This window comes from Archocentrus centrarchus, chromosome 5 (assembly GCF_007364275.1).
Source record: "Archocentrus centrarchus isolate MPI-CPG fArcCen1 chromosome 5, fArcCen1, whole genome shotgun sequence".
NCBI classification, from domain to species: Eukaryota; Metazoa; Chordata; class Actinopteri; order Cichliformes; family Cichlidae; genus Archocentrus; species Archocentrus centrarchus.
In genome coordinates, this window is record NC_044350.1 from 20628712 (window position 1) to 20646324 (window position 17613).

General features: G+C 38.2%; 2 protein-coding genes across 8 annotated transcripts in view; both read left to right on the plus strand.

The window, feature by feature from the left end:
• Positions 1-6585, plus strand: part of cfap20dc (CFAP20 domain containing) — a 31441-nt gene extending 24856 nt beyond the window's left edge. For 5 of the 7 annotated variants that reach the window (XM_030729703.1, XM_030729701.1, XM_030729698.1 and 2 more), the window contains exons 14-16: positions 1428-1489; positions 5078-5172; positions 6038-6585. In XM_030729703.1, coding sequence (XP_030585563.1) covers positions 1428-1489; positions 5078-5172; positions 6038-6156 — 276 coding nt within the window. In that variant the 3' untranslated portion in view covers positions 6157-6585. The remainder of the gene's footprint in view (positions 1-1427; positions 1490-5077; positions 5173-6037) is intronic. The other 2 variants (XM_030729705.1, XM_030729700.1) reach the window with 2 other exon arrangements.
• A 7695-nt stretch (positions 6586-14280) lies between these two features.
• Positions 14281-16684, plus strand: LOC115780972 (protein FAM3C). The gene is made up of 8 exons (XM_030730442.1): positions 14281-14293; positions 14383-14481; positions 14693-14816; positions 14906-14964; positions 16004-16060; positions 16167-16245; positions 16327-16453; positions 16592-16684. Exons 1-8 carry the CDS (start codon positions 14281-14283, stop codon positions 16682-16684), a joined length of 651 nt encoding a protein of 216 aa, XP_030586302.1.
• Positions 16685-17613: the final 929 nt, after the last annotated feature.

The following is a 17613-nucleotide window of genomic DNA, read 5'->3' on the forward strand; positions in this document are numbered from 1 at the left end:
ATCTACCACGCTAGGTACTGGGTTTAATGTTACAGATCGAATACAGTAAGAGTCTCTGTTTCCCAGTCCCCAAATTGTCTCCATCCCTTGACAGGTAAGTAACTCATCATCATCATCCTCAGTCCATACTACCTGGAGAATTTCACAGGCTGCAATTTTAGGTCCTGTCTTATTCTAAGAAGATGATTAGATAAAGAAGGAACAGCATACAGATTGCTAAAATAAAATCAAGCACTGCAGCCTCAACATGAGTGCTTCTTCATCAAAGTCATGTAATGTAATAGCCTTTAACAGGCACCACACTTAAAAATCCTCCTGAGGCTATAATATGGTCTTTAGCTTTGACAAGATGGAGAGGGTAATGTGCTTGTGTTTCATGCAGCCGAAAATGAGTATATATTAAAAAGGAAATCATTGCTGTCTTCTACCTGTAATTCTACCTACGCATAAGATCTCTTATACTTACAGAGTATAGGCACATCTAAAGTTTTGAATGCATTATTAGATTGCATGGATTTCTTGTCCTCGGTCTGTTCGCTTTTTATTGCTCACCCATCCCTCCAGTGTCTTGCTGCTCAGATTTGTCATACTTGATTTTTTTTTTTTGCCATGGCACAAAACATGGAAATTGACTTTTTGTCCTGACCTGCAAAAGCAGCTCAAGGATTTCCATAAACTGTAGATTTGTTAAAAAAAAAAAAAGAAGAAGAAGAAGACGAATTAAGGTTAATTTGGGCTTGTGCTAAAGCTTTGGTGAAAAAAAAAATCTTCACTTAATTTTCTTGGGTGCTGTTCTTTATGTGTAATTTCAGGGAGGCATGAATGGGCAGCTTTGTTGATGTCATGGACAGTTGTGTCTCCACAAAAGAAATGTTGCTCCATGCTTTAGTCTTATCTGAGTGACTTCTTCCAGCAACACATAGCACAGTTCACGTCCCTGGCAAGACTGCAATAAATGCATTAATTCATGAATCTGCACACAAAAAATTATAAATGTATTTTTGTTCCCTGTAGGATACAACCTGTATTGCAAAGGTAGTTAAATATCAAAGCACAGTGCAACAGTTGCCTTTGACTTAACATGGTGTGCGCAACTGTAGCAAAAGGCCCAGCGACACTTATCTTTTACAGGTAAGTGTCGCTGCGCAATTTCCATAGAGAGACAGGGCAGTTGGGCTTAAAAAAGAGTCAAATTGCAGTGACCTTTATTACTGCCTTATTGAATGGAACAGGTCATTCTGAACCTAAAAAATATATATATATTTTCGATTTTGATGTGCTGCACAAGTAAATCTTTTTCCTCTTTGTGCCTTAATTGAGTACTTAGTGGTCTTTTCAACTGAACCTAATGAGAATTCATGGGAAAATGATTTGAATTGGAGCATCTGGTGACATTTTAACACAGCTTTCCTCTACTTCTGCTCTAGCCGACTAATCAGGGACACCACTATCAGACAGAAATGAACCCTTTCCTGCAATCAAACCCCAGGTAAGAGGCGTGTGTTATTATGTTTAAGCAATTTTTTTGCATTCCAGTGTATCATACATGAAAGTCTGACTATTTAAAATAAACAGACATGTTTTTCCAAAAAAAAACCCCACTGCTTATTTTGTTGATGAATTTCTTAAAAAGAAGATACTAGCTGAGATAATTTCAATACCTCTCTTTGCTGCATCATGTAGATTGTGATTTCTGCTAAATGCCAGCTGTCAGGTAGATTTTCTGAATTGGGATAATCTTTCTCAAATAAGCATAAATAACCAGAAGGTGTGGTGGGTACAGTTCTTTTATTCTCTTAACTAAAAAAATATCTGCAGTGTAATAGTAGTTATGGAAAGAGTAGCACCATGACATGTCCAATATAAGATACAGATCTTTGGGGCTTTTAGTGTAGAGCATGGTTTAGAGGAAACCAGTCAGAAGCTGCGTCAAATATGTTGTACTGGTCAGATTCATCAAAAGTTTTTATAGCACTTATTTATTTTGCTGTACAGCAGACATCTGGTTTCTGATTCCCCAAATTCAAAATGCAAGTGTTAGATTTTCTGCACAGCAGGAGCTTCAGTTCAGTAATTCATAATGCAAAACAGCCATAAGACACGTTCCACCTTGCTTTGCCTACCTACAGCTTAAAACCAAATAAAATTCTAACTTCAAAAAGAAAGAATATTGATGAATGACTTTGTATTGCTGAAGGCAAAAGAAAGAAAATGTTATATCCAGTATCAACTTAAGACTCATGCAATGTGAAACAGAGTAACAGAACAGATATTTTGCAAGTTGGAGAAAGTACCAAAAATTAAATAAATAAAAGAAAAAAAAAGAATACACACCAGAGGTTGATCAAGTAAAGCTAAAGAAATTTGGCAAGCTTTCTCAGACTTCTGAAAATGTCCCTTGACATGTGTTGAGAATAACAGATTGTCATTATGTAGCAGTGAAAAGAGAATGGTTTTTTTTTTTTCCACTCACACTCAATAAGTTTAATGGGATTTATCGTAGTCAAGGCAAGATGAAGTAAAATGTTTTGTATAGCCATCATTTGTGTGTGTGTGTGTGTGTGCTTGTATGTTTGTGTATGTGTTTTTTTCTTCTAATGTTCCTTGGAGGTGAAAATAGCTCAGAGTTAAGGCTTGATTCAAACACCTCTTGGAACAGATGAGTGTGTTGATTTAGAGGACAAGGTGAAGGAGTCTCAAAAATACAGCTCAAATACTTTTAATTTAACAGATTAACACTGGAAGGATATTACTGTCCACTTCAACCTCTCTGAATATCATTATTTAAAACTGTCTTTCAAGTGTTTTATATGCATCTGTGGCACTGTATGAATAGATCCAGTTCACCTTGGAGGATTCTGGAGAAATCACATAGCCCCACAGCTGGCAGATACGGAGCTGTGTCCCTGCATGTCTCCCACTTCTTTGCGGGTATACACAACCATGTGGTCTGTTACACAACCATGTTGTAGGTTACAGAAGAAGACAAAGGAGTTGCATCACAGTTTGACTACTGAAATTACGCAACCTCCATCTCTCTTAACAGGTTCCATTTGTTGATGAAAAGCAAGGTAGCGAGGTTGTGAACATGTGTAGACTTCCCTGTGTTTAAATATTGGTATTTGTGTTACTGTATCACATTGATTTAATTGATTATTAAATGCGTTCATCCAGTCGACTGGCGAATATCCAGTTAAGTGCTGCTGTTTGATTGAATAACCACTGAAATTAATACTACTGTTCACAAACACACACGGCTCTGCAGCATCCACAGCTGTAGTCCTGAAATGAGACTTCGAAGTAAGCCTTGATTTACATACTGAATAGCAGCTGCACAGGATTTGTCGTTGTTGTCTTTCATTTCTTTTAGGCACTGCATCCTGAGACACCCTTACAGAGAATTCTATCATGGTGTTTTTTGAGCGTCCTGGCACCACTGCAAGGCTTTCTTGCTGTTGAGAGCTACAGCTTCCCTGACAGCTAAAATGCCCCGATTGCTGTGCTTAATGTTGCCAGGGCTTTTCTGGCATTTTAACATGCTTCTTTGCACGTAATAATTGTGTCTGCCTTTGGCTAGAATGCTAAAGTTGAAACAGCAAATAAGGCTGTCAGTGAGAGTTTGACTAGAAATACAGTTGTACATTAAACACTATTGTGAACTTTTGTTACCGGGGTGTCAGACAAACAAAGTTGCCTTGATACTGTTTCTTTTCGAGATATTTAGAAAGCTCATTTTCAGTGCACTCAACCACTGTGCAAAAGCAGTGTGCTTTCTCTAATTAAATAAAACCAATTTATTCCCTTTATCTCTGGTCTATATATGGAGTATAATGACTTGAAAATCTAAGAGTTTAATCACTCTTGCCAAGTCCCACTTAACAATTTGAAGTTCAATTTACAGTTCGGTAGCAGAGGCTTTTGTCCTTGAAAATTGCTTTCATTAACTTTTGTACAATGTTCCTGCCTATCACGCAGTCAAATGGGTGTTGGAAAGAAGAGGCGAATGCCTTTGTTAGAAAGAAAAATCAGAGCCTCAACAGAGATAATGTACTTTATCATTTAAAGACATAAAGGAAATGAAATGAATGTACACTTAAATGCATAGGAAGATCAGATAAAAAAGGAAACCTTCTTTCTTTAGGTTTAATGTATCATACCACTTTTTTTTATCAGAAGACCACATCACTGATTGCTCATAAGTAATTTCTGTATTTTAATATTTTCATATAAAGATTTCCCATTAAAACCACATGGATACAAGAGTAGAGCAGGTGAAAATGCTGTTAAAGTATTAACATATAAAGTAGTATTTTAAGTACACCATGTTGTAAAGGATCATGCTATACACACTATACTATACATGCATCAATAGTTTGCCTGCTTAGGTAATCTACTTTGTTTTGAGAAAGAGACACATTATTAATCATTGCACTTGATGATGGTGAGGCAGGCTTAGCAGGGAATATTGTGACTATTGTGCATAAGACGATTATACTGTAATTCCTCATTAAATATGCTATGATGTGCTCCTCTTGAGAGGTTTTGTCCAAAGGCAAAAGATGTTAATGCATAATTGCACAACTGATGTATAGCCAAAAATGATTATGAATGCTGTTTAACAAATGAATGTTGCATTGCCTCCAAGTAAAAGAATTCATCTTGCGATATTTTCTCCTCTGGCTGTAATCTGTTACGCCATACTAAAAGAACAGTGTTTTCATTTAGTGGAAAATGACTGATGTATAGTTGTAGCCTGAGTACATCGCAGACGGGGAGGATAAACTCATTTAGAGAGAAATGAAGTCATGCTCTCGCAGAAACAGGGAAGGTTAAGACCCCTACTCCGTGCCCGAATGTGGACACTTGGAAGTCACAGCTTGAGTCAAAATCTAATAAGTGATCCTTCAAGTAAAACTGTGGGGCTGCAGGAGAAGTGGCTCAAGGACAATGGGAGCTTAGATGGGCTTCTGAGAGCACATGATGATGGGACTTCATTGTTAAAATGTCATAGAGTAGGTTGGTAAGTGTAATGGTATGTGTTGTCATGTCCGTCTGCCTTTATGGTCTTTCCCCCTAGGGAATGGATGGACGTGCTCAGCCCTCCTATTATGCCTCCCAGCCTGCAGAGAAGGTCAGGCAACACATGGAACAATGGGGGAAGTGTAGTCAGAGGTACAGAAACCTTCACATTAGTCCTTTTGCCTGCAGACTGCCTTTTTGTATGTGAAAGTCAGGTAGATAGAAAACAATCCAGTGCTTTAACATTAACACTAATGGAAACATTCACTGGTGTCAGAGCTTACAGAAATGTTTCCACCGCAGACTGTGCACAACATAGTGGGAAAGCAGGTGAAACTGTATCCTATTATGGGTAAAAAAAATAATAATAATAATAATAATAAAAAATAAGAGTGAAGGTCTCTGTCCTCCACATTATGCCAAAGGTCACAAGAGACAGGCTCATTACAGGTCTGTATCCCCCCAGACACACCGACAAGGTTAATTGATGAAACCTTTCCAGTTTACAACATAATTTTTAAAGCTCTTACACAATGTGTCTTATAATTAGTTTTCATTATTGTTGCCCGAGTTCTGATAAGATAAAATGTTCGTCCCGGAGCATTCCATAACCTTTTTAGTGTTTAACTGCCCGTCAATTTAACAGCTAAATTCTCATGCTTTAAAGTCGTGGGGATTACAGGGAATCTCTTTACAGCTTCATAATGTGGTACTGGGTCTGGGTGTCTTGGGTTTTGATTGATGAAGAAAAAAATGGCAGCGGCAGAAAACTTTTAAATCCACCTGAGTCTGAAGGTCACCTCACCATCCAGACTTCTCATTTTATTCCAGTAACAGCTGACAGAGTAGGCCCTTATTCATAATATCTGCCATGGCTATTCCACAGTGCGTAAAAAACATTAAGTCTTACATTTATACATTTTATTTGTGCAGATTCCATTATGAATTACTACTGTACTGTTACTTGCGTACTTTTTTGAACAGTTACATCCTGAATGGTTTTCTGGCTTTGTTGCAGGAGGAGATGAGTCAGTGAATGAAGAGGAGAGCGAGGATGAATATTTGAATCTGCTCTATGATCCTTGCCTGAACTGCTATTTTGAACCAAAGACAGGAAAGTACTATGAACTGGCATGAGTTGAAGTCAATTAGAGTCAAAAATAATAAAATCAAATTGACAGTGAATGAATGACTTCAGGATTTATCAGCTGAGCTTATTGATCAGTAGTGAATTCCCAATTCAGAAAAATTGCTTCTGTCTATCCCTTTGTTTTTGGAAGCTAACAGGAGCTTTGTGTCACCATATGCAGTGTCTTGTTAGTCTGTAAGGGATTGGAAAAGTAATACAGATACTTGCTTTTTGAAAGTTCTTGCTTATTCATCTGCACATGTGATACTAATAAGAGTCTTTTCAGGAGTCTTGGCTGGCAAATTCTTATCAAGCCTCCTGAAAGAACATCCTGGAGCTTCTTTTTTACGAAAATCTCTCATATTTCAGTTTTACATGTTACAGTACTGATAATTTATGCTCCTTTTTAGAGTCATTATATGTCAGAAAGTCATAAAACCATGTTGTATGTATATGTAATGTGAATTAAATTAAATTTTAAATAGCAGTGGTTCGAATTTCTTGTGTTTATCTGGATTTAAAATGAGTAGTTTGACAGAACTGGGACAAGGATAAAGGAAGATGGTTGTTTTTTAATACACTGAATGCATGTGAAATCTTCCAAATTAGGATCTGCAACTGTAACTAGGAGTACAACAGGCAGGCTGCTCATGAGGCTGGCAAGATTTTTCGCCAGTCTCGCCAAATCACTCATCACACCTGATGAGTGCCTGATACCAGCTTGAATCATTATTTTCAGCCTGATATAAGCTGTTGCTTAACCATGAAGGAAGGGAAATGGAATAAAAGAAAGGAAAAATAACATTTGTTAATCACATCCTGGAAATGCCTTTTTCTTTTTATTTGCAGAAATTCAGAAAACAATAGCCAAGTGACAAATGTTCAATTTCACAATGTATTGTTTCCAATTAACAGTTACAACCTGCCAAAACAAGACCTTGGACAGGAAAAAAATCAACGATTTTGAATTTTAATGTGCTTATGACTCACAAAATTAGTGCCGGGAACTGTGTAACAGCCTTGAAAAAGGCATTGAATGTTACATAAGGAGCAGCCTTGCATTTCAAGCATGATCTCAGTGGGTTTTATAGGGACTTAGTGCAAAAATGAATGCCTGATCAAAAGTTACACCCAAAATATGCCAAAGGATCATTCCTTAAAACGGATTTCATATCCAAAGCAATCAAACATAGATGTCACCTTTTTGGAAGTATATGCAGCCAAAACGACAGGTCTGAAAGTAAGTTTGAAATGGGCCGTCAGAAGGTCATGTGACACATAACTTTATGTCACATGATGTGTTTTAACGGGGGCGTGGAAACAGGTGAAAAAGCAGAACCAGGAAGTCAACACTTGCAGCGTTTAGTTCTTCCTGTTTATATTTGGAGAAAAAAAGAAGCCCTTAAATGATTTTAAATCGCTTCGCGTTGGTTTTTTACAGGCTGTAATGCGCTTAGCTCTAGGCTCCATAATGACCGTAAGTTAACTGGGCTTTGAAGGTGACAAGGATGTCTGAACAACAGGTATGTAAATACGTATAATGAGATCCGTTAAACTCAAGCTCAAAGTTAAATTAGTTTACAGACATAGTCCCTAATTTACATCGACTTATACGTATAGTGGAGTGGACTTATTTTGATTTAGATGGAGATTAACTTTTCGTATCTCTGGTCTCAGCTTGTTGACTTGTAGTTAAATAGCCTGAAGCAGTTCTTGGAAGTCTAAAGCACAAGCTTTCTGTTCTGGAGGAGCAGTACTCCATTTCCAAAAGCATATTTATAGCCTTCTGACTTCACTCGATATTACTGTGCCTCGTCATCTTTTTATTGCACACGTCCATGTTTTGCAGATTTATCTGGAATCATACTTATGGCCAAACTCCCTTTACTTGAAGGGTAAAAGGTTATGCTTTCTGTTTAATATGTCTGTTGGTAGAAATATATACATATATAATTATTCATTTGTTGCAATGTAATACATACAGCTACCTAAAGCTTTATTAGGTACACCTTGCCAATACTGGGTTTAACCCCATCCCCCCCCCCTTTTTTTTTTTTTTTTTTTTTAACCTTAAGAACTGCCTTAATTCTCCGTGGCATGATTCAACAAGGTGCTGGAAACATTCATCAGAGATTTTGGTCCATATTGACATGATGGCATCACACAGCTGCTGCAGATTTGTCCACTGCACATCTGACGCAAATCTCCCATTCCACCACATCCCAAAGGCACTCTATTGGATTGAGATCTGGTGACTGTGGAAGCCATTTGAGTACAGTGTGCTTACTGTCGTGAGTTTGGGATGATTTGAGTTTTGTGACGTGGTGCATTATTCTGCTGGAAGGACGTGGTCAGCAGCAATACTCAGGTGTGGTGTTTAAATGATGCTCAGTTGGCATTAAGGACCCAAAGTGTGCCAAAAAAGTATCCCCCCATGCCATGACAGCATCGCCACTAGCCTGAACTGCTGACAGAAGCAGAGTGGAGCCATGCATTCATGTTCCATCCATCTTCTTCTGCTTATCTTGTTTGGGGTCACGGGAGGGCTGGAGCCCAGCTGCCATAGGGCGAGAGGTGGGGTATACCCTAGAGAGGTTGCCAGTCTGTCGCAGGGCTAACACAGAGAGATAGACAACCATTCACATTCACACCTACACCCACCAATTAACCTAACCCCATTAAGCCACAGGAGAACATGCAAACTCCACACAGAAAGGCCCGGGCCAGATGGTGGATTCGAACCCAGGACCTTCTTGCTGTGCGGCAACAGTGCCGCTGACATTTACATCTAATCCTGATCTGAATGTTGCAGCCGAAATTGAGAGTCATCAGGCCAGGCAGTATTTTTGCAATCTTCTATTTTCCAGTTTTGGTAAGCCTGTACAAATTGTTGCCCCAGTTACTGTTCTTAGTTGGCATGGAATGGCACCTGGCTCTTCTGCATACCTTGGTTGTAACAAGAGGCTATTTGAGTTACTGCCTTCCTAACAGCTCAAAGCATTCTCGGCCATTCTCCTCTGACCTCTGGCATCAACGAAGCATTTTCTCCCAGAGAACTGCCACTCACTTGATATTTTCACTTTTTCAGACCATTCTCTGTAAACCATAGAGTTGGTAGTTTGGGAAAATCCCAGTGAAGTACCAGTTTCTGAAATACCAGCCCATCTGGCAACCATGCCACATTCAAGGTCACTTAAATCACCTTCCTTCATCATTCTTATGCTCAGTTTGAAATTCAGAAGGTCATCTTGACCATGTCTGCATGCCTAAATGCACTGAGTTGCTGCCATGTGATTGGCCAATTAGATATTTGCATTAACGTGCAATTGAACAGGTGTACCTAACGAAGCATATGATAAAGATAAAGCCCCATAAAAGGGAGACTGCTTTGTCACCCCCACCCCTATTAAATTTGGATCTATATGAGGTGTATGTAAAAATGTTTCATAACCATCAGACTTCATCACTGTTTGGTTGTTTGTGATATTTGATGCCACCAAAAGTGTACGAGAAATTGTTCATTGTTACATTCTGGCCATGCTCCATTTGAATTATTGCTACAAAGATTAATGTTGTCACACTTTGTTTCAAATCATCTAATGCACTGCCCTGACTTAAAGATATTATAGCGATCCACTGAATGATGTGACGAACATGTCATCCGGATTGCATCAGTATCTGCTCTTGGCCAGAGTCTTGCAGCTGCTGCTGAGCTTTTGGGATGTACCCCACCACTATGATTTATAATGCACCGCTGTTCAGCTGTCATATCTCCTGCTGTATTTCCTTTTTATCTTTGCCACACTTCATGAACTGAGCTGTTAGGTTTATGGGCTCTTTAACTACCCCACTGTTAGATCTTATTGGATTCATTTGTCTTTTTAGGCCGGGTTAAGGCTTCACCCTGGGATTATTGCATCAGTGATCTTGGTGTCTGTGGCAGCAGTAGCTGCTGCTGTATTGATCATCCGAAAATACTGCTTCCCAGTCAAGTAATGAAAATTTATTAATGAGCCTTAACGTGTTTATTTTAAACCCTTAGAATGCAGTAAAAACAACTCACCCTGGTTTGTCGCATAACTTTCTTATCAGTGAGGCGACTTACAGATACTCAGTGCTGAGGCTGATGGAGGAGGAGCATTCAGAAGTGACAGAGGAGGATGGCGACAGGAGGTCGCGCACAGTGGGAGAGGATTCAGACGAGGTCAGTGCATCGTGGCTTCTCTGATTGTAGCTTTCGCTGTCATCTCTCTCCCAGTATAAGTCAGCGCCACTGTATCCTTCATAATCACATCACAAGTCAATTTCAACTTCCTTTTCTCTTCCGTTACAGGATATTTTGGAATAAATCTCCTGCCGGGAAGCTGCTGGACTGACTGAAATGGAGTTTATTGTATAAACTGTGTGGTGTAGGAATGAAACGGAGGATTATTTTTAAAGTGGAAAAAAAAAAAAGCCATGGATGAGGATGTTAGCAAATGAATTGTATTGTTACAATAGTCCAAAACCAAAAAAATATACAATTTCTTGTACAATAAGAGAAGAAAGACCTATTAGCTATTTGCTATTTTAACTTAAACAATAATATAGGCAAAATTCTGGGGCTTAATTGTTGGTTTTGAGGTTTCTGTTTATGCGTCTTCTTGTCTCAGAGCATACTCTTCAATGTGAAATAACTCATCTCAGGGCTTTAAAAAGGTGTTCCCATTTTTGGGACAAAACCCATTTAATCCTTAGTTCTCACAATCAGTATTCTGCTAAAATACGCTACAATCAAACAAACAACAAAACATTCAGTATTAGTCGTGGTAGATAAGAGCCATAATGAATTGTCAACAAAATTGAATGGGTCGTTCTGTGATATGGGCAGTATATTAAAGCAGCAATTTATGCAGCTTTTTAAAAATTATTCTTCATCTTATTTCGGAAAGTCTGATAACTACTGAGGTATCTACACATCTTTTTTGCTGCATTTATTTTGTTGTTTTTGGATGGATTGTGCTCTGAGACCCCTGCACTTGATAAGACTAGCGGGTATGTGATTTGAAAGCTAATGCTGCTGATCACATGGTGAGTCAACACACCACTATTTACCCCACTATTTCCACTGTTTAGCTTTGAAATAGTGTGTTTAAATATGCCCAAAATATGGAAGAGGTAAGTCTGACCATACCTCAAATCTAAATCTAAACCAGAACCTTTTTGTAGTATTATTTACTGGCATTGCAGTAAATGTCAGTAATTTCAATGGGGCATTGAAAAGGTTGGCAGCCTTACATTCACTCATTATTTGTCTGAAGAAGTCTTCCACAGAACATGTGAATATGAAATGCTATGAATTAACTGGTTGTTACAATGTCACACATGGAGATTTGATGTTTTGCACACCCCGGATGATCTGCAGCTCAAGGTAGTCAAAGTAAGACTTCAGCTGTCTGCCAGTTGGGCAATTTCCCTTTGAAAGGATTTCATGTTTTATCGTTCCTCTTAAAGGCAATTTGTAGTTTAGTCCACTGACTCTTTAATGTAGTGCGGGGCTGAATGATGTACTGTGATCTTTCTGACAGCTGTACTTGTCACAGGAAAAAAAAACAAGCAGCTCACCTGGTTGGGAGCTGCACGTGAACGTCAGTGTCATAAGATGCCAGTGGCAGCTCAAACTGATGAATGATTAATCATTTCATTGTGCTTCAGTTATTGTGTGCTCAACTACTTAGGTGCTGAGACCTGATTCTTGTCATCTGCCACCTCTTTGTTAAGACTTACATATTTTTCAAACATCTTTTGCTCTGTAGTTACTGATATTGGATAATATTTATAAAGCCTACTGTGTCTTTTTATTTATTTCAAATACATCTGGGAACTAAATTTGCTGGTTATTAAACATATTAATCTTCAGCACTGGCTTAAGTGTGCTTGGGTTGTGCTTATTTTTTCCCCAGTTTGTTACTTTGATGATTTCTGTCTTGTGCAAAGGGGTGTTTTATTATATGTCACTATGGAATAAAAAATACAGGAGTTGTGGAGTCTTCTGTTGCAAAATATTACCCGTTTTTGTTTCATTGCTGTCTGTAGGATGTCGATAATCATACAAAAGGAAAACAGATTCCCTCTCTGTGTTCTTTATGTTGCCGCTGATTAGTAAATGGCAGTACACAAACACCACCTCATGGTCACCTTTGGTATTACACCACGCTCAGATGAAGCTGCTGTAAATATGTGAAGTCCTTGATATTAAATAGTTTTGTACTTTGTAATTCTTCAACCTTTCTAAGCTTAAACAATTTCAACATTTCTGGTTGGAATTCAGTTTGGTGAACTCAAACAAAGCAGAAAAAAACCACTCCTCAACATCCCAGGCTCCTTTTGTGTTGCTTTCTTTTTTATTAAAGGGCTTTAAGGCAAGACTATTCTAATCTCAAGGTCATGCCTTTATAGCAGTTTAATGATTAACTGTATGGTAAAATAATCCAAAACTACGTAATAAATTTGTTCAACATCAAATGACTTCAAATGAGGGCGAAATTAACATGTTCAGCTGAACAAGTCTGTGTGTGTGTGTGTGTGTGTGAAATCTATAAAAGTGGTTCACATCACTATCATAAAAAAACACAAATTTCGAAGGAAGGACAGCATCCCATCTGTACAGTTTAAAGGAATCCATGTCAGGAAGTTCTGATGCTGTCCTGGAGGTAAAACAACACCTTCACGGCATTTTAGATAGAAAGGTAAAATAGCTCAAGCAGAAAAGAGCTCAATAAAATGAAACAAAATTGAGCAGCTCAATGACTAGAAAGACTAAAACAATCAAGTAAAATGTCTCAATAAGTGAAACGGCTCAATAAAATGAAATAATAAAAATCGATCACTATATCTAATTGAAATTAAATAGCAAGATAAAATGACTCACTATAAACAGTGTAACGTGTGGCAAACAGCGCAGTTTGAAATCAGACTAATAAAATGAGACTATCTGCTTGATAGATAGATGTGCTCGTTGTTATTGCATGAGGTAGTAAAGATCTGTATCCGTCCATGTGGCAGCAGAGCTGAATCAGTCTGTTAGACAAAATGATCACTGTGTTCATCTGTGGGCTTGGTTTTGCCAAAATATGACACAAGGAGATGTTGTTTCTGTGTGTGAGCTCTCCAGGCAGGAAAGGCTGAAGCTCAGGTACCGTTCAAGGAACAGCAGGGCAGATGCTTTGTGACCTCTGCTTTGAGGATTACCATGCTTTGTTTTGTTTTTTAACCATCTAAATGTGACTAATGGCTTATTCCTGTGCCAACAATGCGTCTAAAATGCGTAAAAACGCCAGCTCTATTGCCCCGTCATTGTTGTCTTTATCCCACATAATCTACCTCTTACACTCCCTCTTGGCCAGCTTTCCAGGTTTGGTGAATTATTTTCACATTTGATTCTACAATGTTTTGAGTTTCTGTTCAGCAGTGGCGTCTTTGCCCTTTTCTATGGTTATTTTCTTTTTAGTTTTGAATAAAATCTTTTGATTGTTTTCTTTTTTCTTTTGTTGTTTGTAGCAGTTTTTTTTTTTATTCTATTTTATGTATGAGCTGTTTTATGCAGATCCTTCCACATATCATATGGGTTTTTACCCAAATTTACATACAAATGGAAAACTCTGACAGCTGGTACAATGATTCTTTAAATCCCTTTTCTCTTACTCATCCCGTTTGAAATATGAGGCTTTTGGGCCCTCCTCTGTGTCTCTTCTCTCCCCAGGTTTCAGAGGCTTGTTTATACACCTGCAACACACAAATGGCTGTTTGCAAGCCTCGTGTTCACTACAAATAGTATTTGTTACTAGTGGACACCTTCCCTTGTTTGACATTGCACAAAAAGGAGAAACTTAATCATCTAGTTTTCAGTAGTGTGTGTATATATAATCCGCGTCCTGGTTTTTTTTTGGCACCACCTAAGGGAGGGTTTTCCCACGAGTCGTGGTTATAGGAGTTATCAGGATGCGTTTTCACAGATGAGATGACACCAAAGCTCTGCTAGCATGTCTTTTCTTTTTCTTTTCTTTTTTTTTTTTTTGAGTTCTTCAGGTGAGTTTGAAAGGTCTCAACGCTTCCCCTCAGGACCGAAAAAAGCTCTCTGATCTGTTGCAGATATGAAATATCGAGGTAAGCTGTTCCTTCATTTCACAACAGCTACTTTTGGTTGTGTGACTGCAGATTTGATCTGTCTTCTTTTTTTTTATTATTGTTGACAGCAGTTTTGCTCCTTGCTGCTGTAATTATTGTCCTCCTAATCACATGGGGAATATCCATCAATTCATCTGACGGACAGGAGAAAGAAAAGAATATTCTTGGTGAGATCTTTTGCTTGTTAAATACAGAGCTGCAGCTTTTTCTGTGACAGTTTGTCCTTGCTCCTTTCTCGCACCTTTCTCACATCTAAGTTTTTAACAAACTTGTATAAAATATTTATTTCTTTCATGTCATCCGAGTTGAAATATGGTGGAATTGCAATATTCAGACAGCAACTGTATCTATCAGAAAATCTTTTCTGCACCTTTTTAGCTCCAACTGCATCTGCGCCAAAGTGTAGCCTCTCCAGAGTGTGTCCGCCCAGCCATATTGCTTTACGTATCAGGAGCGGAGCGGCTAATATTGTCGGGCCAACAATCTGTTTTGATGGCAAAATGTATGTATTGATGTGGTGACGTCTAATTTAACTGAATAATTAAAACAAAATCCTGCATGTGAAACTCAACCTTATCAGTGCTTCAACAGCATAATGAGTCATGTATTGAACAATGTGGGACCGGGACTAAACATTGTGGTGATAAATGGTACGTAAACTACTCAGGCCTCTGCCATGCACTCACAAACAGAAAAAAATGAACTGGTAATAAATAATAATATATATATAAAAAATGTTTTATATATATATATATATATATATATATATTTTTTTTTTAATTTATTTATTTTTTTTTTTCTTAAATTCTAGCTGGTCTGGAGTCTTCAGTAATATAGTCTTGTGCAAAAGTCTTGTGCCATCTCTCATTTCTTTATATTTTCCAAGGAGACAAACATTCTTGTAATTTTTTAAAAGTGGTCTTGAGCAACAGTTCTCCGGGATTTCTTTTTCTTTGGACACTGGCTGCTTTTTTCACTCATTTTCCTGTCCAGTCCTTTTCAGTGGAATGTTTTTTGTTTGTTAAGCTGCACTGACCTATGATTTATTTGAGCATATTAAAGGCACCTAACTCGAGGGATGTTGAAAAGACCCAGCAAAGACCTGACACAGGACCCGGGAGCTGCATCTGGACCTTCAGTTGATCCATCTACCAGTTTATAGGAACCTCATCAGAAATGGTCTCAATGGAAGGGTGACTGGCAAGAACCCATGTAAACATGGAACGGGACTTAAACAGTGAATAAATCCAAATTTGAAATATTTGATTCAAAACATTATCAACATGTACAGTGGAGGTCAGGAGAGAGGAAGGGTGAGTGTCTAAAGTCATCTGTAAAACACCATTAAAGCTCAGTAATGGCTTGGTGCTGCATTTCAGCCAACGGTGTTGGGGATTGGGTGTGGTCTGGAAACTTTCAGATTGGCAAAAGCTTCATTTTTAAACGTGACACATTGCCAATGAAGCATACCTGGATAGAAAAACATACAATGGAACACTTTCAGTCATGGATTGGCCGTGTATGTTTGAATGTTTCAACAAATCACAGCAACTGTTTCCCATTTTCCTAGCAAAATTTAAAGAAATGAATGGTGACTCGAGATTTTGCACAGAACTGCATGCACGATATTCATCTGTCTGTTATTATTATAATGACTTTTGATCAGATGTATTTTTCTTTCTACCATAGGTGAAACTGGAGTTGTAGAAAAATCTGCCTATCTTAACATGAAAACAGGAGGTAAGAGCTTTTCTCTCTTTAAATCTTCTAATCAAGCTTTTGATTCAAACTTGTAAGGAAGCTTTGATTTTTATTTATTTTTTCAATTTTATACTCTGACAAAAAACCCCAGAAGACATCCTTGAACCCCTGAAGAAGATAAAACCTGGAATGATTGTTTTGGTGGCCTCCTTTGATGATGTTACAGAAATGTAAGTCCATATCTCAATTATTCAACATTTAAAACAAATTTAATGTCACAAAATATGACCCACGCTACTACTTTGTGGCAGAATGACAAATGAAATGAGGGAGCTATTCACTGGAATGGGAAGCACTTTGATCAGGTCTGTAAAGCGCAGAGACAGCTGGGTGTTTGCTGGAAGAGCAGGCACAAAAATCAAAAGCCTCTTTGAGAAGGTTAGTGAACCTGTTAAGTGCAGTTTCATTTGTTCTATTTGTGTCAGAAAAGACCATCTATTTTAAAATCTGTTGCCTGGACGAAAAAAAGAAGCATGATAAAAACAAACGTTCTCTTCTTCCCTGTTCATCTGTCAGCAAGCTGTTAATGATGAAAAAAACGACATTTATGAAGGCTGGCCAGAGATGGTGGAGGTGGGCGGCTGTTTCCCAAGAGCATTCACTGACTGACTGACTTACATAAACTTTAACTGACATAAATGGCAAAATGTGACTGAAGTTCCTTTTTTAACAGCCTTTAAAATTTTTCTTGTAAAATAACACATTTCCTAATTGTGTCACTCTGACTCTGAAAAAAAAACATGAACAACCTAATTGGTCTGTAGTTTCAGTAAAAGCATATGATGATATTTTCCCTATATTTTTAACTGTGTTAATGCCACTTCTTTGTTGGGTAAACAACAATATACACTTACCAGCCACTTCATTAGGTACACCTGTTCAGCTGCTCGTTAATGTAAATCTCTAATCAGCCAGTTAACACAGCAGCTTGTCAATGCATTGTTCAAGAAAAACTGCAGAAGTTCAAACCAAGCATTAGAATGGTGAAGAAAGTTGATTTAAGTGACTTTGAGTGTGGAATGGTTGATGGTTCCAGATGGGTCTGAGTATTTCATAAACTACTCATCTGCTGGGATTTTCCCACACAAACATTTTTGGGGTTGAGAGAGGATAGCCCAAAAAAGAAAAAATATCCAGTGAGCACTGGAAAAAAAAACCCTCTAAGCAGAATGACCTGACTGCTTTGAGCTGATAGGAAGGCAGTAAACAGTAAATAACCATTCTGTATAACCAAGGTATGCAGAAGAGCGTCAGTGAATGCACAGTGCATCGACCCTTGAAGCAGACGGGCTACAGCAGCAGAAGACCACACCAGGTGCTGCTCATGTCAACTAAGAACAGGAAACTGAGGCTAAAATTTCCACAGGTTTACCAAAGTTGGACAATAGAAGACTGGAAAATTTTTGCCTGGTCTGATTGTAGATAGTAGGGTCAGAACTGGTGTAAACAACATAAAAGCATGGATCTATCCTGCCTTGTATCCTGCCCTGTAGTAGTTTAGGCTGCTGCTAGTGATGTAATGGTGTGGGGGCTATTTC